This window comes from Caloenas nicobarica, chromosome 1 (assembly GCF_036013445.1).
Source record: "Caloenas nicobarica isolate bCalNic1 chromosome 1, bCalNic1.hap1, whole genome shotgun sequence".
Lineage (NCBI taxonomy): Eukaryota > Metazoa > Chordata > Aves > Columbiformes > Columbidae > Caloenas > Caloenas nicobarica.
In genome coordinates, this window is record NC_088245.1 from 8,592,358 (window position 1) to 8,618,208 (window position 25,851).

General features: G+C 40.4%; 1 protein-coding gene across 3 annotated transcripts in view; it reads right to left on the reverse strand.

Moving 5' to 3' along the window:
- DMTF1 (cyclin D binding myb like transcription factor 1) overlaps positions 1-21,650 on the reverse strand; it is a 29,954-nt gene extending 8,304 nt beyond the window's left edge. For 2 of the 3 annotated variants that reach the window (XR_010607831.1, XM_065656273.1), the window contains exons 1-12: positions 21,527-21,650; positions 14,765-14,881; positions 14,146-14,265; positions 13,102-13,196; positions 12,284-12,398; positions 10,810-10,886; positions 9,279-9,436; positions 8,444-8,476; positions 6,972-7,081; positions 5,995-6,223; positions 4,128-4,279; positions 2,422-2,637 (exon numbers count right to left, since the gene is read on the reverse strand). Coding sequence is in view for 2 of the 3 variants with exons in the window: in XM_065656273.1 (XP_065512345.1) it covers positions 2,422-2,637; positions 4,128-4,279; positions 5,995-6,223; positions 6,972-7,081; positions 8,444-8,476; positions 9,279-9,436; positions 10,810-10,886; positions 12,284-12,398; positions 13,102-13,196; positions 14,146-14,265; positions 14,765-14,873 (1,414 nt within the window). In the remaining variant the exon portion in view is untranslated. The remainder of the gene's footprint in view (positions 1-2,421; positions 2,638-4,127; positions 4,280-5,994; positions 6,224-6,971; positions 7,082-8,443; positions 8,477-9,278; positions 9,437-10,809; positions 10,887-12,283; positions 12,399-13,101; positions 13,197-14,145; positions 14,266-14,764; positions 14,882-21,526) is intronic. The other variant, XM_065656282.1, reaches the window with a different exon arrangement.
- Positions 21,651-25,851: the final 4,201 nt, after the last annotated feature.

Genomic DNA, 25,851 nt, shown 5'->3' on the forward strand with positions numbered 1-25,851 from the left:
TTTTTTTTTTAGTTTTAACCTTTTCTGGCCCCCCACAGTATGTCCACTGCTGATGAAAGATGCTCCCCAACACATTTACCTGGCCTGTGTGTTATGACTGCAGTGTATAAAAGCTGTAAGCTTTCTTACCACAAGTGTGTAATTATTTGATGATCTCTATTAATTCTAAAACTAAGGTAAGTTTACGTATCAGACATTTCAAGATCACCAGGTCCAAGCAGCTCTTATCCAAAGCTTTATAAGGTATCAAAAACCTATTCAGAACCATAACTATGATTTTTTAGTTATTCTTAAAAAACTCAAAAGCTGCAGGCAAATTCATACTTTGCCTGGGATTATCCAGTAATTCCATAAATACCAAAAGGGCAAAAGACCTACATGATGACAGCAGTGCTCCGAGCACTGGACACTTGGCCTTTTCAGACTCTGGCTTCAAAGTAGACTAATTTGGGTCTCTTAAGAAGACACAAGCTCTGATTTTGAAGCTTTTGTCGTTGTAGCGGCATCTCCTGCTGCAGATTTCCTGGCATCAAGTAGCAGACAGCTGTAAAGTGTGGCCTGTCTGTTACTCAGCCATTTATGTCCGTAAAGATTACAGGAATTATCCCTCTGAAACCTTGAGTATTCTGTCAAATGCAGCTGCAAGTGGCTGATACGATCAGCTCTCATGGGATTGGGAAAGACAGAAAAGACACAATACAAAACTCACTTGGATTACACGAACAGAAATTCTTCAGCCAAGCAGACTAAAATGGGGAGAAAAGGCTTTTTAGGCAGACCAGGGCAAGTGTCATCACAAAATAACCATTATGGGATTCAATTCAGAAAGGACTAAAGGTTACAGAGTCCCAGCACATCTTGCCTGTTCATCAAAACCCGCTGGCTTTGAACAGCTTGGTTCAAAGTATATGACCACCGATGTGTTACTACAGATAAAAAGTTCTTGGCTTGGTGTTGCATGACGTTTTAGTTAAGACATAAACCAGAGAAAATGAAGAGAGCGCTTAAGATAGGCATTTGGTAGACAGTTTTTTTGTTTATAATTTCATTATATTAACCTATCTAGTTATAGCCTGAATAATTAGTTCTTAGTCTGATTAGCTAATTTTTCTAATAAAATTCAAAAATGACAAGCAGTGCAAAATAATAGACCATAGAGACAACAGGTTGCATACAGGATGTCTGGACTGGAGTGATTGGAGTTACTTCATATGATTAGTTACAAAAAAACCCAATAAGCATTACCATCAAAGTAGAACTGGTAATAAATGTTTGATAATGAGCAAAGTTCATCCTTAATAGGATGGGAAGCACCAACTTAAAAAAAATACAGTGGTTCCAGCAGATCATCAGCTGAACATTGAAACATTTTGATTGGAAAAGACCTTTAAGATCATTCAGTCCAACCGTTAACCCAACACTGCCAAGTCCACCTCTAAACCATGTCCCTAAGCACCACATCTACATGTCTTTTAAACACCTTCAGGGATGGTGACTCCACCCCGGGCAGCCTGTTCCAGTGCCTGAGAACCAACTACTTAACGCTCTCCAGAGTGTTTGTGTCTGCATAATACAGAACAGGGGTAGAAAAAACATTATATACCTTCCTGCTTAAGTGTCCTTCATCAGAACTTAAGCACAGCAATGAATGTATTACGCAAGAGGAGATATTGTACATGACCTTATTGCGGCCTTTCAGTACTTAAAAAGTGGCCTATAATAAAGATGGGGACAGACTTTTTAGCAGGGCCTGTTGTAACAGGACAAAGGGTGATGGTTTTAAACTAGAAGAGCGGAGATTCAGGCTGGACACAAGGAAAAAGTTTTTTTAAATGAGAGTGGTGAAACACTGGCCCAGGTTGCCCAGAGAGGTGGTGGATGCCCCATCCCTGGAATCATCCCAGGCCAGGCTGGACGGGGCTCTGAGCAACCTGAGCTGGGTGAAGATGTCCCCGCTCATGGCAGGGGTTGGACTGGGTGAGCTGTGAAGGTCCCTTCCAAGCCAAACTATTCTATGATTCCATGTTCAATGCTCTAGACAAGAACTACCACAAGAAATTAAAGAAATAAGCATATATTTTGAATCTCCATTAAGACACCTGTGTACTGAAGCCTTTTCAAATACCACGTTATATGGCAAGCTCTTGTGTCCATGCACACACACAGACACCTACAACCCCCTACGTCCAGGTGTTCCAACTGCAGCTTCTTGGTACCACTGTCACAATAATATCTACATTTGCCTAACAAAGTTAGAACTGGGCAAATGGCATCCAGAAATCCTTAATCTGAAGTTATGGCAAGACCAAAGCAGAACTATTAACATTCTTTAAGACACGCCCACTCCTCCTTCACCATTTTAACATAAGAAAGCTCTAGGTTTCATTAGAGGGCAGAGACACGTTTGTTTCAGCTACTTACAAACATGTGTAATCTGGACTGGAATCTGCAGAGCTGCCACAGTGCTGGGTGTGCTGCCTGCGCTCTCCTCCAAACGAGCCACTCGAATCTGCACGTGCTGAACCCCCGAACTGGAATTAGTGTTTGGTAATCCACTTCCAGACTTATTCTCCGAAAGCTGGTGCCCTGGATTGGTTTTTTGGTTCTCATGGAGTTGTTTAAGACCCTTTATCAGCACTGAGAGAAAGAATACTCATGCTAAAGCATGTTGAAAAAGGACATTTGAAATGCTGCATGCGAACTTTATCGAAGAGGAAAAAAATAACCAAAATCCTTCTGAATTTGGAATCTAAACAATTTATAGAAATATTTCAACTAGAAATTTAGCACATACATTAAACACATTTATAGTCAACTACTGGAGTGAATTTGATTTTGTCAAGGAATCTGGACATTTTACGATGCTTGTAAAAAGAAAAAAAGCTCATAAAATTTTGGACCTCTCTAGAAACATGTATGGTATATCTTCAAGGTACAATAAAGTGCCAGTATCATAGTTGTGTAATGCTGCTAGCAGAAATTAACTCTCCAATCTTACAAAATGTGGAGGCGGATTTGTTCAAGAGATTGACAGAATTGCCACCGGAAATAGGGAGCCAGAGAGAATTAATCTCACAGTGGCTGTACTACTGTTCTTTGTGCAAGAAGTCGCTCATTGCTCCAATAAAACTGCCCGGCTTTCTTCCCTATGACCACTTTGGTCCCACAGAGGGAGGGGTTGACATATATGAGGTTACAAAAATTGAGGCTTCTGCTTTGCCAGCATTCAATACAGCGAATTGCTTAAACACCTCCCACTCCTGACCCCATGACATTTTGTCTGGGGAAAGAGAGTGGATCCTGTTGATTCAGTGGTGTAGTTATATTATTATTTGATGCAGCAACTGTCTATTAACATACGGTTTATACCATATTAACAGGGCTACCCTCTCAATTGCAGCTTCCAGGCATGACTAATATGTAACTACAGTGATGACGGCAGCAAAAGTGTCCATCAAATTACACCTTGCATTATGACGTGAACAATGTCTCTGATTTTTTTTCCTCTCCCAAAGGCAGAGAAAAGGAGGATTGAATGAAAAGTCACAGAGACTGAAACACCCTTTGGCTCAGGTGCTAGTTTCTCTGACCAAGAATGAGAGCTACGAGAGATGTATTTGGGGAGTTTTATACTCCTGATTCCTCCCCTCCTCACTGTGCAGCTTGTAGTAGATCTATGTTCTTTCTACACCGAAGGTACAGCACCTCACGCAGAACACATTTTAACACGTTAAAGGTAACAGATCTAACCTGAGGTGATACTGTCAGGCTGCAGATACACATCCTCTTCCACCTGAAGAGGCCACTGCCCTCCATACCAAAGATCATCATCATCTGAGATCTGCCAGCTGAGCTGCTCATATACACCTCTCACTTCAGCCAAAGCGAGGGGAGTTGGCAAAATCTACTGTTTAGTTCTATATGTCAACTTGGCTTGTTTCGACTGAAACACTTGATTGTTTGTAGGAGCAATTCAGTCAGAAGATCCAAGGGGCCAGTAACTTCCAGCAAAGGAGCAATGTGCATTTTGGCCAGCAGTGCTTTAAGTAGACAACAAAACACAGCCTTATTCCTTTGACATTTGTGAAAGGAGCTTTCAGAAGAGAAGTGTGCATGTAGTACGTTACCAGGGAATGAAACGTCTTTGTGGTTTGCAATCTGTCTTTTAATGGTCCACCATTTACTCCGAAGCCACTGTGGTGAGCGGACACTACTCCATCCTTCAGCTAGTAAATCCCAATTGATGTCATTTTCATCAGAAACTTCAAGTTCCGCTATCCTGGCAGGATACAGAAAATATTTACCTGTTAGAAACTACCCTCCAGACTGGAAGGGGTGTTGCACATCTCTGGTCTTGTCACACGTAACAGCGGCAAAATGGCATGCTAGTGAATAGTCCACCAGAGCTCATGATTCGACACGGGCTTCCACGGCTCCACGCTGCCAGAGGTCAAGCAGAATCATAAACAACAGAAGATGGACTAGACCTGTTAGATGATCCAGTCCATCTCCTTGCCATGCAGGATTATTCTCCTTATTTACATACATATTAGGAGTTTGATCAGATTATTGTGAAGCATTCCAAATGATGGTGCTTGCATCTTTTCTCTTTGGAAAACCATTCCCCAAACACATCTCCAAGGTAGGAAAAACTTACTGAGATTCACTCTGAACTTTCACTTAATTAATTTCATGTTATGGTATTTACTCCTGTTTTCTCCTAAATAATACTCATCCATCCTTTACATAGAGTTTTGCCTCCTCTCAGGTGCTTCTTAGCCAAAGTAGATGAAGTTAACTACAGTATTAAACAGTTCCTCATAAATTAACTCCATCAGGCTCTCCAGGTAAGAGACAGTCTTCACGCTATTTTGGCAGATGTTACGCACACACTGGATTCTACCAGAATCTGTTTGAATACTATAAATATCTCTGAATTGCCTCCAGCTCATCTGTACCTGGAGCATATGAATGAGAGGTGAACAGTGAGAGGGAAAAGATTTTGTGAAAATCAAGAAAGGTTCTTTTCACAAAGCAAGAAATAGCACTGAACACTTTTGCTAGCTAAAAACCCCCCACAAAAACACCTCCCTCAAAACAAACACAACCGAAAAGGGAAAAAAGAAAAGAGCTCCCAAAACCAACCAAACGATCCTGTAGGATGTTAAGGATATCTGGACAGACCCAAGCAGATATAATTTGTAGTGAAACATATTAAGAATTATAACCAGATAACCAGCACATTCTGAAATGTGCAACTGGGTTCCTCATTTTGAGTTCAAGTAAAGCAGCTTCAGCAAATCAGTAAATATTGGTCTGTAAGTAATGTTTAGATTCCCTGTATGTCTTTGCTTTTTATTCCCACCCAAAACTATCAACCCCTAAAAATCCACTGGCTAAAAAGCCTGAGTTAAAGGCACTCTAAATGGGAGGAGGACTGGAGAGAGCAAAAGATTTCCAAAGTTACTATCAGGCTGCCAGTTCAAATGTAGTCAAAGATGCTGATAACCAATCAGTATTTGGTGGCCTACATGAAATTAATTTGCAGTCTTGGTTTAGTTCTTTGTAGACAAGACGTCCACATCACAGAAACCACCACCACACTTGACCCTTGTTGGTCGTCTCAGCAGAGAGGCCAAGGACTGAACGGGCAGGGAGACTGAGCTACCCTCCAGTTAAGGGTTAAAGCGCATCGGTGGGGCAACGTGTGGGAAGCTTGCATGGTCGCTGCCTGTGCTGTACCTTTTCTGTGGAATAAAGACTTCAGTCTCCAGGGTTTTCAATCTGACACCTTTCACGAACACTAACATTCACTAAAAAAACAAACAAACAAAAAATATGTTCAATAATAAATCTCTGGGAACTGTAAACACAGCAGTGATTTTTGGAGGGTTCTAGAGTTTTTAGTGTCTAAGAAACCAGCAAAAGGGACCCCAATGGAATCCTGCTAGCATCATGTATTATGAACCTTTAAAAGTAACTAAACCAACAAACCTCAAGATCAGATTTATTTCATCTTCCTTGGTCCACTCAGTGCCTCCACTTTGTTTCCAGTTGAGATAGTTGAGCCACTTAGAGCGGCATTGCTTTTCAGAGCGTGTGCCGACCCGTTCTGCTACGGCAGCCCATGATACGCCTTGTGTGACAATGTCACCTGGTTCTGTGCTGGTCAGCTCGTGCACTACTTCTGCGAGTCTTTTTTCTTCTTTCTCTGTCCACTTTCCTGAAAGAGAGAAGAGCCCCTGACTTAACTAAAAGCAGATGCCCTCTGTTCTGATCTGTAACATGTCAGACATTTATCTTCAGTGCCTAACACCTTATTCCACATGCAAACACTGATTTGTGAAGAAACAATTCTTCCTACTTACTAACGATTTCTATCCATTCCTGATTAACAAATGCATAATTCCATTGTTTTGCAGACAAGTTTCTTTCTCTTACCTTCCTCTCTCAAGTAAATTAAACCACATGGAACTTAATCAAAATCCTGACTCCAAAGTAAATTGGTCCAAGCTACCCAAATTGTATTAGTTGAAGTAAATTAACTATGCAACAATTTAGTATACACTAATTACATGACATCTGACTAGATTTTCCTTCCATTTGAATATATACACTACAAAATAAATAATACTTTACTCCCAAAGTGCATCTGTCTCTTAATTGACACGAAATATACAGTGTATGTTTATAAACATTAAACATGAGGGAAAGTACTTTTAAATCCACCTCAATGAAATACATTCCATGATGGATACACATATGATGGGTAACGGACAGAAAAAATAAACTGATCTTTAGGAAGTGAAACTGGAGAAACCTATACCAAGTCTGTTCTAAAAATGTCTCCAGATTTCACATTTTAAGTTCCTCAGTTCAGAGTTACACATCTCTGAATACACCACCGACAAAGGCAGAGGTGACAGAGTTCTAACGAGAATATCCATTACTGACATCAGCATTTACCTCACCTGTGTTGCAGGTATCCTTCATCAATCTACACCGATCTTTTACAGATGAAGCGCTTCTCCCCAGTGCAGCTCCTATTGTGGCCCAATCGTTACCATGCTTTATTCTCAGCCTAAATAGAAACATGCTCATTAGCACTATAGCCAGTGAAGTAATTACCAAAATATCAAATACGTTCTAATAAAACCAGGATAAACACGCAGTTTACAGGCTTAAAGACAGAATGGGGAGTCTCTGATACCACAGTATTAACATATTTTCTGTCATCACTGCTAATTTTTCTGTGTTTCTAGTAGCCTTTTGGGCCAGCTAGCCCACAGGATACTCACTTATAAAATGTTTAATATCTAACTGTCTTGTAGGAATGCTTTGAGGCTTAATTACTGTCTTAAATACAATATGAATGTTTAGATAAGCAGCCAACATCCATTCTGCAAAAGTTCCTCAAGGATTTTCAGGGGCTATAGAGATAGAATCATAGAATCATTTTGGTTAGAAGAGACCTTAGTTGGTTAGAAGAGATCTTAGTCATCAAGTCCAACCATAACCTAATCTAGCACTAAACCATGTCCCTAAGAGCCTGTGTGTCTTTTAAACCCCTCCAGGGATGGTGACTCCACCACTTCCCTGGGCAGCCTGTTCCAGTGCTTCACAACCCTTTCCAGGAAGAAATGTTTCCTAATAGCCTTGAGAAATCTAAATAATGCCCGATGAAAACCCCGGCATCCTACAACTTAAATGAGGCAAACCCCTGCATAATCATGTTCATAATTTTAACTATTATTTTCCTCCCACACGTGACAATAGGTTGCTGAACATGTTGAGCCATGACTACTTTTGATACCTCTGGAACCATGGGCACCTTGCGAATGACACACACCAGCTAAATAGATCCCAACATATCCAGCAACGCAATGAAATATATTCCCTTTCTTCCTTCAGTCCAACATGGTTCATTCCAACTGCTCAACCCTGGAAAGCTGCAAGAGGAGATAAATCTCCGGACCGTCCCCCCAGCCCCCCCTCCCTGATCTCTCAGGTTTACAGGTAAAATCTAAGAGCCTTCCTGATAATTTATGTCTCTCTCCAACACTTCATAAGGGAGATCCTACCCTTGACTTGCCATGTTCTTCAGAAATAACCTTTGTTCAGGTTTCTATTTTTCAGAAACATTACTGCAAATGTTGACTGTGCTTGTAAAAATCTGAAATGCTACTGGTTTCATCGGAAGGGTTGCTTTAGAACTTTGTTGCTCATTGCTTATGTCCTGAATACACATTAGATAATATAAAAAAATAATCCAAATGTAGTTTCATTTCTCTTCAGGTTAATGTAGTGACCACTGTTTGCTGATAGAGTTGGAGCAGTCAAATTTACTTGTAACTTTTCAGTGATTTCATACAACACTTGTAAAAACTACTCAAGCTACTAAATATAAACAAGGTGGTGTAACCTTGCTAATAAAAAGACTTACTCTTTAAGCTTTTCTATTTCCTCAGGAGTATACCTAAGAAACAGGTAAATAAAAAGACATTATTTTCAACAGAAAGCATAGAGTACAAATATTTTTGTTTTACTAACCACACAGTACATATTTAGTTACAACAAGATACTAAGGAATTTCAGCTGTAAGAAACAATCTGACTGAATGCTTTGAAAGAACATGAAGAAAAAATGCCATTTTCCACATCAGTGCATTTCTAAGGTTATCTGGTCTAACATCCCTCTCATTTGCCAGAAGAATTCCTCATTCTTAGTGATCTTACTAAGAACAGAATTAGAATTTTGTGGATTAGTCTCTAAAATAAACAGCTATTAATATTTTCTTCCTTTCCATCTCAGTTCGCAATCACCATAAGGCTGACTTTCCGTCAAAAAAAAAAAAACATCAACATTGAGATGGCATTTTTAATTTTCAACTACCTTTAATTCCAGCACTGCTGGATGGCACCATAACCACTGCTTTACAGACTGGTAAACTAAGGGCACAGGGATGAAGATTAATTCGCTTAAGGTCACAGTTCTAGAAATAAAGTACATCTCAGCAGATCCACGCTCGTGTCAAAGTCTCCTAATCATATCAGAATCCTCTCTGAACCTTTTGTTTTGTTTTGTTTTAAAGTTGTGGATACCATCAATTTAACAGAACCATTGCCAAGGTTGATATACCGGAATTCAGCAGAGGCGACATGATTAGGAGCCAGGTATGTTTGGCTAAAATCCTCTGTCTCACATATAAAATGTCAAACATTCAATACATGACCCTACTCAGACCAATAAAACCATGCAGCAATTAGAGGGTTTCATACTTTCCAACGTGGTTTCTGTCATCATACATGCGAAGAACTCTTCTGTAGACAGCAAAGAGAGGCCGGTTCAGACCCCAAGCTATTGTCCTGTAGAAATCTTTTCTTTCATCTTTTGACATTTCAAATATAATTTCAGTGGCATCTTTTATTCCACGAGCCTAGAAGAAAGCATTAAAAAAAATTAAAGCAGCACACAAACAAAACACCTTAGATAGTCTCCTAGAAATGAAGAACACTTAAGAACTGAAGCCTAGCATACTATTATGCAATTTCTATGTATCTCAAATACTACAGGCCAAAAGATAAACTGAGTATTTATGAATTAGCTACCGCAAATACAAACACTTGAACAGTAGGGTTTTTTTACACTGGAGTCCAGGTAGACATGGAAGCTTTAATTTTCATCTACATTAAAAAAAACCCTGCCCGATGTATATTTTAAGATCAAAAATTGAAGCGTCATTTAGAACATCATGGAAAACATACTCTGGTGGAATTATCCAGGGATTATACAGTGGAACGTTGCTAAAAAGTGCTATATCAATTCATTACATGCTTTTAGATACTTTTTTTATCCGAAAGCAATTTTTTTCGATTAAACTACTCTTCTTATTCTCATGGAAATGAAATGCAGATTTGATACAAAACCATTGGAGTTAAGGATCAAAGGAAAGCTTTAGTTTAACTTCAGCTTAAACTAAAAATCACTATATTTCAGTTATTCAAAGCAGTACAAGAGAACAGATAAATGGGAAAATAATGAATCAAATGAGTTATCAGTAACTCAAAAAGTTATTTAGCTACCTTAAAAAAGCTTCTCTAGATTTAAAAAGTATTACTTATGAATGATTTTGTGGCAGAAATTCTAATAGGGTTAAGGGACAGGCACACTTTCTACAATGGATACTGAGGGTTTCTTTACCAATGAAGACTAAATTCAGAGGGTTTTTTTGATTCACAAACGAAGGTGGGTGAACCTGTAATATCCATGCTATACATTCTCAGCTCAAATATTCTCAGTTGTAAGCCTACCACCAATATGAATTATGGGCAATTATCACTGTCAGCATGTTAACTGCATGCTTATTTTCACACTTAACTCTGACAACTATATATTAAGGGGAAGAAAGCCAACACTGGCATCCTGTTAGTGTAGCAAACAAATACAGATACAGCATCAAAGAAGTCTGGAAGTTGTATATAACGCTTTGTAAGGAAAATTATCTCTATTCCTAGTGCAATTTTTCTTCTGTCTTCACCAAAGACATGAGAGAGATTAAGCCGCTTAAGCACACTGACGTGAAATTTTAAAATGGGTTATTATCAGTACACAAACTAAAAGCAATGTTACGTTCCGCACTCTTAAATTCTGGGTTGGATACAATTATCTTATTTATTTCAAATGGGTAATCACCATTTCCACTACAAACCGATCAGAATCACTTATTGCACACTCTGAGAAGTACTTAAGAAAGTTGGTTCCTAGCAGGGGCTGCATCACCACGCCAACTAGCAGATATTTAACACATACCTTTAAATAACGCTCAATGTTACTCATCAAAATGTCAATCTCTTCCTTCGACCACATCCCTTGCTTCCATTTATGGCCTGAAATACAGAAATGGCAAACTAACTACTGAAGTGAAAGTTAGCAAAACACAACAAAAACATCCGAAAAAACACAACCCTCATTATTACAACTGACAAAGAATAGTTATTTTAGCTACTTAAACTAACTAGAAATAATTTTAAACAGATGTTATTTCAGAAGTGATAAACATCTTTAGTAACCGTCAACTAGTGTTTAAATAATGTGAGTCAGACCCCTCTTCAAAAACATCCATTTTTTAAAACAGAACATGGATTCCTCTGTGCTGTCAACACACATTTTCAGGTTTTCTCTTCAGCCACAACTAGAAAATTTCTGTCTTTAAACTGACAGCTGAAATTTCCATGCACTCTCATGATTCCAGAAGCTGGGACTTAAAATGTGACTCAAAACGTTACTTGAGGAATTGGCGATACCGTGGGGTTCTCTTGTATGTCTTATCACTTCCCAACATGCGAGTAGTGTTACCTACTGTGAGTGCTTTTCATGCACGTAAATGCTCTACCTAGTCGATTTTGACAAGCTGGTCCCTATCTCTCTTTCTCTTTTTATTTTCATTGGGTATAATGCCCAGTGGTCACAGTCAAGATGAAGACTCCTGCTGAGTGTTTTATTTCCCAAATAAAAGCGGTAAATCAATAGAAAGAAACGTTATGTTTTGTCTCTCTATGCCCTTAGTAACTACAATGCCAGCTGAGCTTTAAAAGCAAAACCAATCAACTTTATTCAGAGAAAAACTTGCAAACCTGAGGTCTATCAATAAAACATTCCTACCTGAATTTATATATAGATTCCTCTTTCTTCCCCTCATGCTCATACCATACTTCAAGTTAATGATCACTTATAATTAAGATTACGCTGGTGACCCAGTTTACGTACTGGTGTGTGCTGGCTACCTGCCCATCTCTGCTCAGAAAAATCAGGGTATTTCTTTCTCAGCCTGCTAATTACCAGAGCCGAGAGGCAGAACACACCAAAGAGACTGTTTACTCAAATCCAATTATAATGAAAAGTACAGGCATTATTACTAATTCTGTTGGAACTGATGAGAGAAAACTCTTCCCTTGTGCCTGATGGCTTCAATCTCTTCTTCCAAAGCCACAGAGAGAGAACAATAACCTGCTGCTGTAGCTGCCATTCACACCTCTATCCGAGCATCCGAACTGACTTAAAGGGACAATGCTACATTTCACATGGAATAATCTTTAACCTCCAGCTATTTTAGGAAAGGGAATGTATTTTGCACTTCATCTGTTTGCATACTCAGTCTTCTCAGATATCTTCACTAAAAAAGCCAGATTGGACATTACTTTATGCAACCTGCAAAATGTTCTGAGAGATTTGGAATAGCTTACCTTTTTTATAGCACGGGAGAATGGAATTTGAAATAACTTACCTTTATTTGTTAGGGAATCCTTATCCTCTTTGGTTGTGAACCAGGCTTGACTAACAGCTGACACTTCTTCATTGCCCATTGGGGAGATTTCATCCAGCTGTTCATTCTGAAGAATCTTGAAAAGACCAACACGAAATCATCCAGTAAGATCTTCAGTTCTATCACCTTGCATTTAACATGGAGGCATAAATTGAAGGAAAATGAAAGTAGCACACTTAGTTACCTTGCTGACTGCTCAGAAAGTGCCACTTTTTAGATATGGCATTAAAAGTACATTCACCTTTCTTAAGACACCTGAGTAAGATTTAGCACCTTAACTCTCACAGCATCTATATGTTAATTAGAGAACATTCCTCATCCTGTTTATTGAACAGTGAATAGGAAGAGTCTCACTGGCTTTGGTGGAAAGAGAACTATGTCCAGCATCTCTAATCTGGAACTTTCAAACACAGTAAACCCACAGGAACTGCATGAATCTGTTAGGACTGGTGACAAGACAAGGCATATCTAGGCCTGTATAAAGCTTAATTTATAATCAAAGAATGACAGAAATAACAGGTGAACTTGTCTTCTATGCAGACCACCACAGAGCAAGTAATCATCAGTGCAGGGTTACATCTATTAATGTTTACTGTTTTGTTCTTTGGGCAGTAAGTTACACTACAAATAACCTCTTCATATATAAAATGATTCAAATGCACAACATTTTACAAACAAGATCCATGCTGAAATACAGTAGTTTCATAATAAAAATAATCTCTCATTTCAATTTAAATAAAATGTACATCAAATAGGTCAATTTTGAAGTGTTACGGTACCTGTATCTGAGTAACGGTTCCTTCGTTAATCTCATCTTCAGCTACCTCAGTGGTAGCAGTCATGGTCACCTCAAAGCTCTGATCATTTTCTGAAACTTCAGAATGCGTAAGTTAGTTGTATACCTTACTCTAGTAAGATTTTTTTAGGCAGGCTACACCTTTTGTAAATTGCTTCCTTTGCACTGAAAATTTTAAACAGGTATTATTCTGTATTTATTTGTAGACACGGTAAAATCATCAAAATGATTATCAACTGTTCCTCTTCATAAAATTTCAGTATGGGTTTTGAAACCTTCAGTTTTACACTTGACTATAACTAGAGGCCTAATGTGATACATATAAATAAAAGGTGTTTGATTCGGTGCAAACACTTGGTACTGTATTAATGATTCCTTTCCAGCCCTGTCTTTGGTATTTTCCAATTACTAAAGGACAATGTTCAAATCTTTCAACTGCATTCTTTTTCCCCAGTTTTCCTTCAACATTATAATGCCTTTACTTCTAAGGCATTTCTACTAATTTCCACCAAATAAAGAGCCACTCTAGGTATTGTAAATTGGTATTTTAACTTGCTAGATCTGGTTGTGCCTCCCTTATATTGAACTATCTAATACTGAATCAACTTCCTTAAGCCTAATCCAGTACTCAGCCTACCTTTTGTACAACAATCTCTACCTTAAAAAGACCATTTATCTCAATATTACAAAACATGAAATACTACCTATACTGTTTGATCATTAAAAAAGCTTAATGTCTCTTTGCAGAAGGAGAGCATCTGGTTTGTTGTTCATTCACTTATCCTTCAAGTTATTCAATGTACCTGTGCCTGCAGTTCTCTATTGGTAAGGCAGGTTTACTTTGCCAGTACTGTCTAGATAATAATTGCTGCAAAACCATCCAAGGCTCTGAGAGGTAAAGATTATACCTTAGTATATTAATGAAATTTTTAAATAGAACATGCAAAAATATTCTAATGTGATCCAAAGAGTCGACATTTAACTTTTACCAACAGAAAAATTTGTACGTAAACTCAAAAGAACTTACTTGGAACTGCAACAACAGAAATGCAGGGAGTGGAATCATCAAGGCTTTGATCATCCTCTGATAAGCAAAGCCTCTTGTGTGGAGGTTCAGTGCTGTCTTCAGAGTCTACTTCATCAGTTTCTAACAACAAAAACATACGCAGGTTACTTTCTGTTAACAAAGTGGAGCTTTGGACCAAGTTCTGTTAACAAAATGGACCAAAACACAAGGTAGAAGCACATGTGATAGGTTGGTTCGGTGCTTTACTGCTGCCCAGGAACTTGGTCTGAGTTATGAGCAGTAACAATTCACATGCTTTCTTCAACACAGATTTTCTTTGTACATTCCATCTGCAGCTCATTACATATTTAAGTCTACACAAACTTGGGTACATGCTTGGTTCTAAGAACCCATTTCCACTAAAATAAATTAGAATAGCTGCACCCTTGTTGGGCACATACATACATAATTTTGTGACGGACACCTAATTTGACACTTTAACCTTCTTTAGACTGAAACAGAACAAATTGCAGCATAGTAAGCAGAATCCAAGCACCTCACAGAATTTGAAGGCAGGGAAGTACAATGGTTGGATCAATGAAAAAATAAGAAAAAAATACTATGCAACACGATTCCATACCATTTTGAGGGCAATGAAGTATAAGGTTCCCTTCAGTGTCCTGAGTCAAAGTCACGGAGTTCACGGTTTCTACTGTCACTGTGTCAGACTCTTCTTCAACTGTGCTCATACTCAAACCTGAAAGAGCAACACACAGGTTAGTTTTCTGCACTCAGACTTCGAGCATAATGCTGCATCCCTTATCTCAAACCACCAGCATAAACTGCTGCAGAGAATGATGAACGTCTGTCCTTTCACATGAAAAAACCCCACGGTTTAAGACATTCACTCACCTGTACTTTTCCTGCATACTTACACATTGCACAGGGTCACATCAGATAGCTCCAAATCTACCTTTCCAGTTAAAAATAGTACCTAAACTCCCTATTCAGGAGCATTTGTAATCTACTATGACCTTTTTTTTTTAAACACAAACCTAGGCTATTACTTCTTCAGCATTTCTAAATTCTCCACATCTGATACTTTTTGTCTCACTAATATTTGTTCCACTGCTCATTTGATCATTTTACTATTGTATAACCTACAGCTAGTCAGGATTGAGAAATATTTTTGTAGCGTCATACTACTCATAGCTGCACTTAAAGATTGCTAAGTTGCAAAATTTTATTCTCTTTCCATGCATATAACGAACTCGTGAAGCTAGTATTTTTTCTTTACCATCGAAGCAACAGAAAAATTGGGTGCAGGCAATCACCAGCATAAAAAATTACTCAGAAAATAAGTTATCCAGGATAAGCAGTACACACTGAAGTCAGTGAATTTGGGTAATACAAAGTGCTTCTGATAATCTCATTTCCACTATAAAAATACCACGAAGAAACCCAAGGCGTATAAGGATTTCAATGTAAACTAGCACTATTACTAATTTTGAAATAAAACCCCACAAATAATTCTAATCCATCGAATATAAAGAAATGTAACCTTTTCTGCTGCAGAGGCTAAATGAAAATACATCTAAAACATCGAGAAGCTTTGCAATGATTTAATCAGTTTTAAGCACCTGCGTTTGGTGACTGTATTTGACAGAGACTTGTTAAATGAAAGTATCATCTATTTCTCCTTGAAGTGCTCAGTGCTTTGTATGTGTCTTCTCACGCCAACAGGAAAAAATGACTTGTAACTTTTATTTTGAAGCTAAAATACTGTTATCAACAATTTTAACTTACATTGTTAAAAAAAAAAAATCATTGCCTATAGCTTAAAAAAAAAATCCACACATTACAAAGCCTCCATGTACCAGGCAGGGATACCCGACTACGTAGGTGGAACATACAACCAGGATTTTAAATCCCCTGTATAATCTTAACAACATTGCTTCAGCAGGAAATGATTTAATTTTTAATCAGAGAACAGGTTCCTTTGTATTGAAGATTCCCAAGAGCAGTGGTTTTTTGGGAGGATAAAGCTACTGCCAGTCTTTCAATGAAATTACTTATCACCTCTCAGGCTCCAGGAAGATCTGGCACATCTTTAAGCACATGTAGTGACTGATTCCTAGACTGAACATGTCAAAAGTTTCAGATACCGTTGACATTTTACATCAGAGGGTTCTCAAATTTTCTTTCATATCTACCATCAGCAATAGCTCCTTGCCACATACAAGTGTAGAAGGCAATAACTTTCCTGGGATTCATCTGCATTTCAGTTTCACAGCCTCTGCCCCATTCTTCACTAGAAGCAATGTCTCTGCACAGCTGCAGTCCTGATTTTTAAGAACCACAAGAAGCATCCTTAACTCTAACACATTAAGAAAGAAATCCAGAATGTTACAGCTAAATTAGAAGACTGTAACTTCTTCAACCCAGTTTTGAGTTACTCGTTTAGCTTTTCAGGAGTGAAGAAATTGGATAATTCTGGACGGCCAAAAAAAATTGATTCTCTTTTTCATGTTCACATGTACTTTCTGAATAACTTTTACTACAGGGAACGCTGTAGCAAAAATTCCCAAAGTCACCTAAAATGCCATGGAGGATTCTTCTTTAATTTTACATGAACAGATAGGGATAACATTTATTTTTCTATAATCAGCTGAAAGTACTTATTTTTATCCTCACCACTATAAATGTTTGAAAGACACGAGGTTTATTTTCATAAAACACGTTGTGTCAATCACGTGCTTCACCTAAAGCTGATCTAGGAGCAGTGGAAACTACAGCATCACCCGCGGAAGACCGTCCCTTCTTTTTATTGAAAGAATACTGAAAACTGAACACAAAATACTGAAAACTGAACACAAAATACTGAAAACTGAACACAAAATACTGAAAACTGAACACAAAATACTGAAAACTGAACACAGAGATAGCAAACCAGGGCCGTTCCTTCATCAGTTATTCAGGACTTGCTGAGAATCAAAGAACATGGTTATAGGATTAGGCTTCCGAGTCAAAAACAGAATAATTAGGGTTGTCCATTTGCTGGTTTGCCACATTAGAAAAGGACATGGCATAAATGGGGTCCATAAATCCAAACCTGGCACTTCCATCAAAGGTGGGGAGGAAGATTCACCACGATCAGCAGCTGCTACCCTGGCACTTCCAGACAAACAGCTGTAACAGGACTAAACAATAATGTTCTGTGTCAGATACTTGAGATTTAGTGTATTTCAAGTTTTATGAGTAAAGGCTCTAATCATAACCAAGCTTCGATAAGAAGTTAGGAAGAGCCAAATCCTTGATTGATTGGAAAATTCCCATCAACTTTAATGGACACAGCCTTAGACCTCAACTGAAAACTGACTGCAAAGAATGTGAGGAGCCAAATCAAAGTCAAATGCATATTTTGGACATTGTTTTTTATTCATCAGACTATACAAATACAAAAAACCTGAAGGAAACAAATTTGTTTTTTCAAGATACATTTACACCAGGACAGGGGCATTAACCAATAAAGACATGGATTAGTGAACAAAAGGTGAGAAGAGAAAAAAAAAAATTGAGTAACTGTGGTGGTTCTTCTGTGTGAACAGGAAACAATCTCCAGATCTTATAAAAAACACCGCTTTACACTTAAATAATGACAGAACTACCACGTATGCTGAAGATATATCCAATATGACATATGACAGGACCACCTGGAGCTGACGATGAGCTCAGTGGAGGAAGCACAGTGCTGCTAAAGAGGACAACGCCACTGTTGCAGCTTCTTTGACGAGGCTGCAGGGACATTGTACCCGCCCAATGTCCCTGATTTATCACGGGGTGACAGCCGAAGCCACGCTAACTGATGCCGTGCCAACGCAGGGCTCTTTTAGGACAGGCCATGCAAATTCTGTTTAATAGAGACACCTGCAAACCCACTACACACTCACTCTCCAACACGTTAAACACAACGTTAGTGACAGCCAATGTTTCTTAATTAGTGAGAATTACAACACAAGTAATCACAGCATCTCTAAAATACAACCTTCTCACAGCTTCACTAGGTATGATTTTGAAAAGGCATTGCTTTCTACTTAAAACAAAAAGCTTGCTTTAATTTTAAATGCATCACCTAAGGCTTTTCTTTAATCCTTGATTCAAACAGCCTTTATTAAGATACTAATCTATCACCAATATTTCATATTATGAAGGAGGTTGTTAGCTTGTGGGGGAAAGGAACGCTGTTGGATGCACATACATTAACAGTATGGATGTGTATGATGAAATACAGTGAAGATAATGTAATTTTAAACTTCTAAGATAGCGGCTTAGAAATCAGTGTAAATTTAATAAGCACTTTTTGGCTTGTTAGGTTTTCAGGTGCATTTACCAAATCCAACATTTTTAAGAGTTGCGTTACAATTTTAAACAGGTTTCAACATGCAACCAAACAGACAGGAAAATACTTTGCCTACAAGAATAATTTAATATAGAATTCCAACATAAATTTTCCACTAAAGCCACATAATAGACCAGTTATTGATTTGGAAAACATGTAGCAGATTTAGGCAGAAACACCCTCCCCCACCAATCTGATTTTATACCAAGTTACAAAAAAATTGAACATTTTTATACACAATTACTGTAATTCTAAATTATCTTCATCAGGCAGATGGGCTCAATTATTCTGCAGGCTGTAGAAATTAAGCACTTATAAGAAATAGTATTTTTACCCTTGCAGACAGAATCTTGTCATTATGCCTAGTTATTAACTGAATGTTATGTCTAGTCTTCCGTGGACTGCTGTAAATATTTTAAAATTTCTACATGAAACTGTATTAAAGGCTGTGTTTTCTGCACCGGGCAAAAAAGAAAAAAGCATATTGCACTAAGTCCTGTAAGAAGCAAAAATCAAAGTTTATTTAAGGGAGGCTTCTGGCTATTAAGGCATTTAACTGGAACAACTACATGGGATGCACTGGGATTTCAAGGTGTTAGTTCAAGAGTAACACAAAGGAAACAAAGTCATTACAGGACCCATACACCTCATATTCAAGGACGCCTCAATGTTTAGTGTGTTCCATACCACGGCTCTTACGTAGTCTATACTTAAACTACATGATTAGGAGTTTTTACTATCCAACTAGTGCCAATTCTAAGATTATTCAACAAAAACCCTTTTATACAGACTAAGTGGGTTCCACTCAGATCTAAAAATCCACCACATGGAAATTGTCTTTAACAGCTGCAACAATGGATTTAAGAGAGAACCAAACTGGACAGGTATCAAACAGAAGGAACCAAATACCCGAGTTCAAGTCACACGAAGATTTATTAAACTGTATCAGTATGAGATTACTTCTACTCATTAGGGGTATTTAAAGAAATGGACCATCACAGAAATAGGGAGACACAATGGGAAAAACTGTTCACATTTGCATCGATCCAAATTTGGCGGAACTCCATGCTTTCAATCCCATCCATTGATATTTTAATAAAAAGCACTGAACATGCTTTAAATGTCACAAGGCAGGGGGGGTGGAACAAAACAAAGCAAAACTTCAAGTCCCAGCTCTTTCAAAAGAAAAAACACAGAAAACTGTAAGCTTCCTTTTTCAGTAACAGAAAATGGCTCTCAGGCACAGCCTTATGGCTATGGATAAAACAAATATTTTCTTTCATGTAAATCCAGTTTCATTCTAAGAATTCTAGTAACAACTTCACTTTTGTAAATAACGGGCAGAAATTTAGCATGCAATAAAATATGAAAAGTTGATTGTTATCCTAATTGTATGAGGCGTAAGACTGATAAACAAAGCCACAGCTCTGCTGCTTTCTGATGGACAGAGCACATAAATAAGGGATTATTAGAAAATGTAAAATACAGTACAGACACATGGAGGTTTTGGTCTCTTATAGATCCACCTTTTATAATTTTGAGTGGTTAAGCCAACAATCAGTTAAATTTAGGTGTTCTATTTAAGGAGTTTTAATTAACGTTCAATATTTTCAGTAAGTCATAACACATCATCTAGAAAGCTTCAGTAAGTATCTGGAAAACAAGCGTGAAGTTGTTGCTATTATTATATTCATGTGGAGTGGTGGAAATCAGAATTTGACTCCGATGTGTCCATCTCACTCCAAAGCCAACATATGGTTCTGCAACCGAGTTTTAACTACACTGTCAAGAAGCCGACTTACATCAATGGCCAGGAAAGTGCTGGCAAACAAAACGCATTTTCTAGATTACTTCAAAACGTAACTTACAATGGGCAGGTGGGGCCGAACAATAGGAACTCTTTGTGAATAAATACACACAAATACTACCTGTCAGCTAAAGAGGTACCTAGAACTGTAAGACACTTCACTGTGTCTAAGTCCACAACCAAGAATAAAGAGATCTCAAAAAGAGAGAAAAGACAAAAAAAAAGAGAAGAAAAAAGAAAATTTAAAAAAAAGCCCTGTCCAACCAGAATATTTTATTTTGGCAAAACAGGGAGCATAACTTTAGTGCAGAAAAGCCCGGTGCTGCTTTTAGATGAAACTCTTGATCTTGGCATGTCAAGTTACACATTTCAGACTTAAAAATAAAGCCCCAAGCAACCTCAAATCACAACTCCCGCTGGCAAGAAAAAACCCAACCAAGCAAAAAAACCCCAAACAAACAAAAAAACCACAAAACCCAACCCCCCCCCCCCCCAAAAAAAAAACCCAACACAGATAAAAGCCACAAGCTCAGGATACCCCAACCGCAGAGGCAGCGAGGGGAAATCGGGAGATTTAAACGTGTTCGTGCAGGTGGTCTTTTATTACAGACATCAAGGTAAAGGGAAGAGAGTTTAAAACAGAAATAGCAAAAAGAAAAAAAAAATAAACACAAAACCAACCCCGCACGCCACCCCTCCCCTGCCCTCCCAAGGGAGTTGAGGTTCGGAAATTTGCCAGTTTTCCCCTATTTTGCTGCACACACCCCACCCCGCTTCCAAATTTCTCCCTGCGCAGCGCTGCCGGCAGCGCCCGGGGACACGGGAACGGGCGCCCCGGCAGAACCGGCGGGACACGGCGGCCCGGCCCCGGCCCCAGCTCTGCCCCCGGGGCGGAGGCCGCGCCTCAGGGCCCGCCTCAGCCCCCGCTGCCCCCCGGCCGCCAGCGCCGCCATTTGGTCCCGGGCCGCCGCCGCCGCCATTTTCCCGTTCTCTCGGCGGTCGGCGGCGCCGGACGAGACCGCTGCCAGCTCCGCTGCCAGCCCGACCCGGCCCGGCCCGGCGCAGTCCGGCCGGCGGCTGAGGCGCGGGGCCAGACATGGCCGCCCCTCTCCCCGCCGATCCCCTCATCCCGCCGCCGCGCTGCGCCGCCCCGGCCGCTCCGGGCCCTGTCAGCCCGCAGGCCCCCGCGCACTTACTTCCTGTTTTGGGTCCGGGCACTTGAGAAACCAGGATGGAGACTCCCAAGTACCAGGATGGAGGCGCCGAGCGGCAGCGAGCGGCGAGTGCGGGAGGCGGAGGCAGCGGCGGGGCGAGGCGCAGCCAGCCCGCGAGCCCGCCGGAAGGGCCCGCCGCCCAGCCCAGCCCGTCGCTTCCGCCTCGGCCGCGGCGCCACAAAGCGCACGGCGCGGGGTCCGCCGGAGCGGCGGTGCGAGAAAGCGCACACGGGCTTTGGCGTCCCCGCTGCTGGGGAGGCGGGAAGGGGTCGGGGTGCCCGGCCCTGAGGAAAAGCCGTAGTTTCCACCCGCGCTTCTCTTTTTCCCTCCAGCCTAACGACCTGAAAAAAAAAACCCGGCGTATTAATCCATAGTGAGCCTTAAAAATGAGAATAAAGAAATGTCTAGTGGTGTGCAGCTTGTGGTGCTCACCACCTCATGGAGTTGGTAAAAATAAAGCCTCTGGCTGAGCCACCTCACAGAGTCACCGGGTACGTCAAGGCAAGAGGGTGAGTGGAATCCCCTGCCTGTGTTTTTATGTGTAAAAGTCTCATCACACGTCACAAAGCTGCCTTTTGGCTAATTATGTGATGGACATTGAGCAGCAGCATCCCCCGAACACTTGGGAGCTTTTAAATATAGGATCATAGAATTATTTTGGTTGGAAGAGACCCTGGAGGTCATTGAGTCCAACCATGACCTAACTAGCACTAAACCATGTCCCTAAGAACCTCATCTATACATCTTTTAAACCCCTCCAGGGATGGTGACTCCACCCCTGCCCTGGGCAGCCTGTTCCAAAGCCCGACAGCCCTTTCTGTGAAGAAATTTTTCCCAATACCCAATCTACTCTGGTGCAACTCAAGGCCATTTCCTCCCGTCCTGTCACTTGTTACTCGGGAGAAGAGACCAACACCCTCCATGCTCCAACCTCCCTCCAGGTAGTTGTAGAGAATGGTAAGGTCTCCCCTCAGCCTCCTTTTCTCCAGGAATTCGCCCTTGTCTCCCATAAACAGCTTTTCTGTAAATCTTCCTCGCAGGCTGCAGGCATCCTGAAGTTTCAGGAGAGGTTTGCAGAGTCCCTTTGCCAGGCAAGATTCACTTGTCCTAAACATCTAGTGCCTTTTAATACCTTAAAACCCCAAAAGCGTCAAAGATGCCTGTGGGGGACTGGTCAGTGTGATTAAGGGAGCCCCATGTGCTTCTGAAGCAGCAAGCGGAGGGAGGCAAGGCAGGGCAGATGCCACATATAGTCTGGGATATCTCAGATGAGGCCAGATGACTGTGGTTAGGCAAATGCATCTTACCCATAAGGTTTTGGGTCGCTCTGATTGCCCTCAGCATGCTACAGCATCGAGATACTGGGGCAAACAGGGTCCTCCCTGCATGGCTCTTCCCAGGGAGTTTCTGTAGAAGGGAGTGCAGCAAAGCTGGGTTTTGCTGTTTCTTAGCCTAGACTAAAGCATAGTCATGAAGAAAACCTGAGGATTTGCACCTGTAAAACAAAAGGCTTGTAGCTGGGATGTGGAAACAGGGGGTAATGCTCAGAACTGTAATGTGGAGAGAAGGTGGGGTAGAGAGGAGACGCACATAAAATGAGGGTGGTGAAAGAATGGAGATGAAATGCATGGCTAGGGACAAGGAAAAGGTAGCTGGGATAAAAGCTGAAAAGCAGGATTGATAGCATCTGTTTTGTTCGAAGCACACAAATTAACTCTGATGCCTGTGTACTTGGTCTTTCTGGACATCAAAACTCAGGGATCTCCAATTCCATGTCCAATAGCTGACTTCCAGGGAAAAGTTTGTTTTAAGTGCAGGGTTGCATACAGCTGCTGGACTCACCAGCCCATGACCGCTTGCAGCTCCCTGATTATTTATTTTTCCTCAATTTTTGCAGAAAATGAAGCCTGGACCCTACATTTACCTTCTTTGAAGTATATCTCTGCTTTGTTTTGTTTTGTTTGGAGTTTTTTGTGTGGGTTTTTTTTTTGTTTGCTTGTTTTTTTGTTTGTTTGGTTTTTTGTTTGTTTGTTTTTGTTTTCGTGTTTGTTTGTTTTGTTTTCAAGGTGGCTATAGGCATGCTTTAAAATTAACAGGTTACCAAAATGCACCATCAAGAGGCTGAGTTCGGACTGTACAGGAAGCAACAATTTTGACATTTAATTTGTGTCTTCACCGTGTGAGAATTTCAAGAAAGACTTCATGTACTAAGCAGCAAACATGAAGAGAACTCCTCCCATACCATGCTTATTTTCCCCCTGTGTTATCCCCTCAGTTAAGAGCATATGTCATGCTGGTTATAAAGTCTTTCTCCTTATTCTCTTTTTATCTTATTTATCTGGATGTACCTTGTAGAAAACAATATTTTAACTGCAAAGTCTGTACCTCCTTTTACATAGTGGTGTTGTTCTAGGATGTGTTGTAGTGAGATATGATGATGACAAACCTTGTGACTGGGGCACTGGGAATTATATGCCACCATCCTGTGTTTTAATCACAGATCTGCAAGACTTTTTGCACAGTTTGGTGGTTATGACCTCTCTTTGTCTGCCATTTCCGTTTTTTGCAATGGAAATCACAGAATCACAGAAGGGTTGGGGTCGGAAGGGACCTCTGGAGATCATCCAGTCCAACCCACCTGCTAAAGCAGGTTCACCAGAGCAGATCGCACAGGAATGTGTCCAGGTGGGTTTGAATGTCTCCAGAGAAGGAGACTCCACAACCTCTCTGGGCAGCCTGTTCCAGGGCTCTGGCACCTCAAAGGAAAGAAGTTTCTCCTCATATTCGGATGGAACCTCCTGTGCTTCAGTCTGTGCCCGTTGCCCCTCATCGTATTGCTGGGCACCACTGAAAGGTGATGCCTCACAAATACATTATATAACCACACTTGGGAACATTGACTTTATATCAAGTTGAAGGTATCTGTAGAAAAAGCGATGACTGCAGTTCTCTGGTGTTTCATGAACAGGACGAAATCTTACTCTTAATGGACTCTTGTTCTGTGGAGGAAATGAGATTGATGCATCCTGAGTTGTGTTAAGGGAACAATGACATGCATGTAATATATATTGCTATGGACTTAATGATCCCTTTTTTAAAGTAGCAGTTTGTTTTTTAACCATCCATACAGTTTTCTTCCACGTGTCTCTGCTGGTACGTGCTCTGGAACCACCGGTTGCGTCTCAGGGGTGGAACTTTTCTGTCTTTGCTGCAATGAAGTTAAAGCTAAATTAGCATTGCTCTGTAGGTACAGAACACTTGCTCCTCATCAGGTGTTAGGGGAAAAGTGAGACTGTGGCACTGCTTGATAAGATGTGAGACTGAGGATCACCAAGCTGATGACACCATAAATCGTGAAGGAAAAGCAGGTACTTAATAATCCTAAATCTGATTACATGGGTGGTGACAGAAAGTATAGAAGACTGAAAGCTTGGTATAGATCCTTTTTCTTAATAGAAGGAAAAACGTTTTATTCTGCAAGATTCAAGAGAAGAAATGCAAAAAGTGGAAGTTAAAGAAGGCCTTGAATTATATGTATTAAATACTGGGAGGTGGGCAGGGTGGATGATGCACAAGATGACAAGGGGTGTGGCTGGCCTTGATTTTGAACTGCCCCGTAAGGGTGTGTATGATTTCAATACGAGGCAGGTGACAGAGAGGAGCAGTAATCAATATTGGAAGCCCTGAAGCAGATTTTGATGTAGCTAGAAAAAAAAATCTTAGATCTTGGTTATATTGTCAAATCCATGGGCTGCGGTATGAATTCATGGCATACTGCCTTCTGCCTCTTGGGTTAGGGAGACGGGCACCCCGGGCGGGGGAGGATGGGTTGGGGGAGCCGTTGCAGGGTTGGTTGGGTGGCACAGATGAAGCAACACAGGGATCTCCCTGCTGTCAAGTCAAAGCAAGGAGCAGAGGTGCAGCAGATATTCTGTACAACTCTCTATTTCTGTCTTTCTCCTGTTAACTGTCTGGAATCGGCGTACCTAAAACCTACATAAATTGTTTTAAACACTGAAGTGCTGCAGATCCCAGCGGGCAGTCCAGACTGCTTATGCTTCAGATTGGCCTAACGTCTTTAGGCTCCCCTGTCTGGGAAGTTCCTTAGGCTCCTAATTTAATTTCCCATGAAGTATTTTTGTTCTGAGACAAACAGCTACCTCCCATCCTTAGGTCCACTGAGATGCACTTTCAGACAAATACTAAGGTGAAGCTGCTCTGTTCCTTTCCCAATAGGTAAGCCCTGTCCTGGAGTAGAGGGGTACAGGACCATTCCTGCTCTACTCTGCACTGGTGCGGCCTTACTT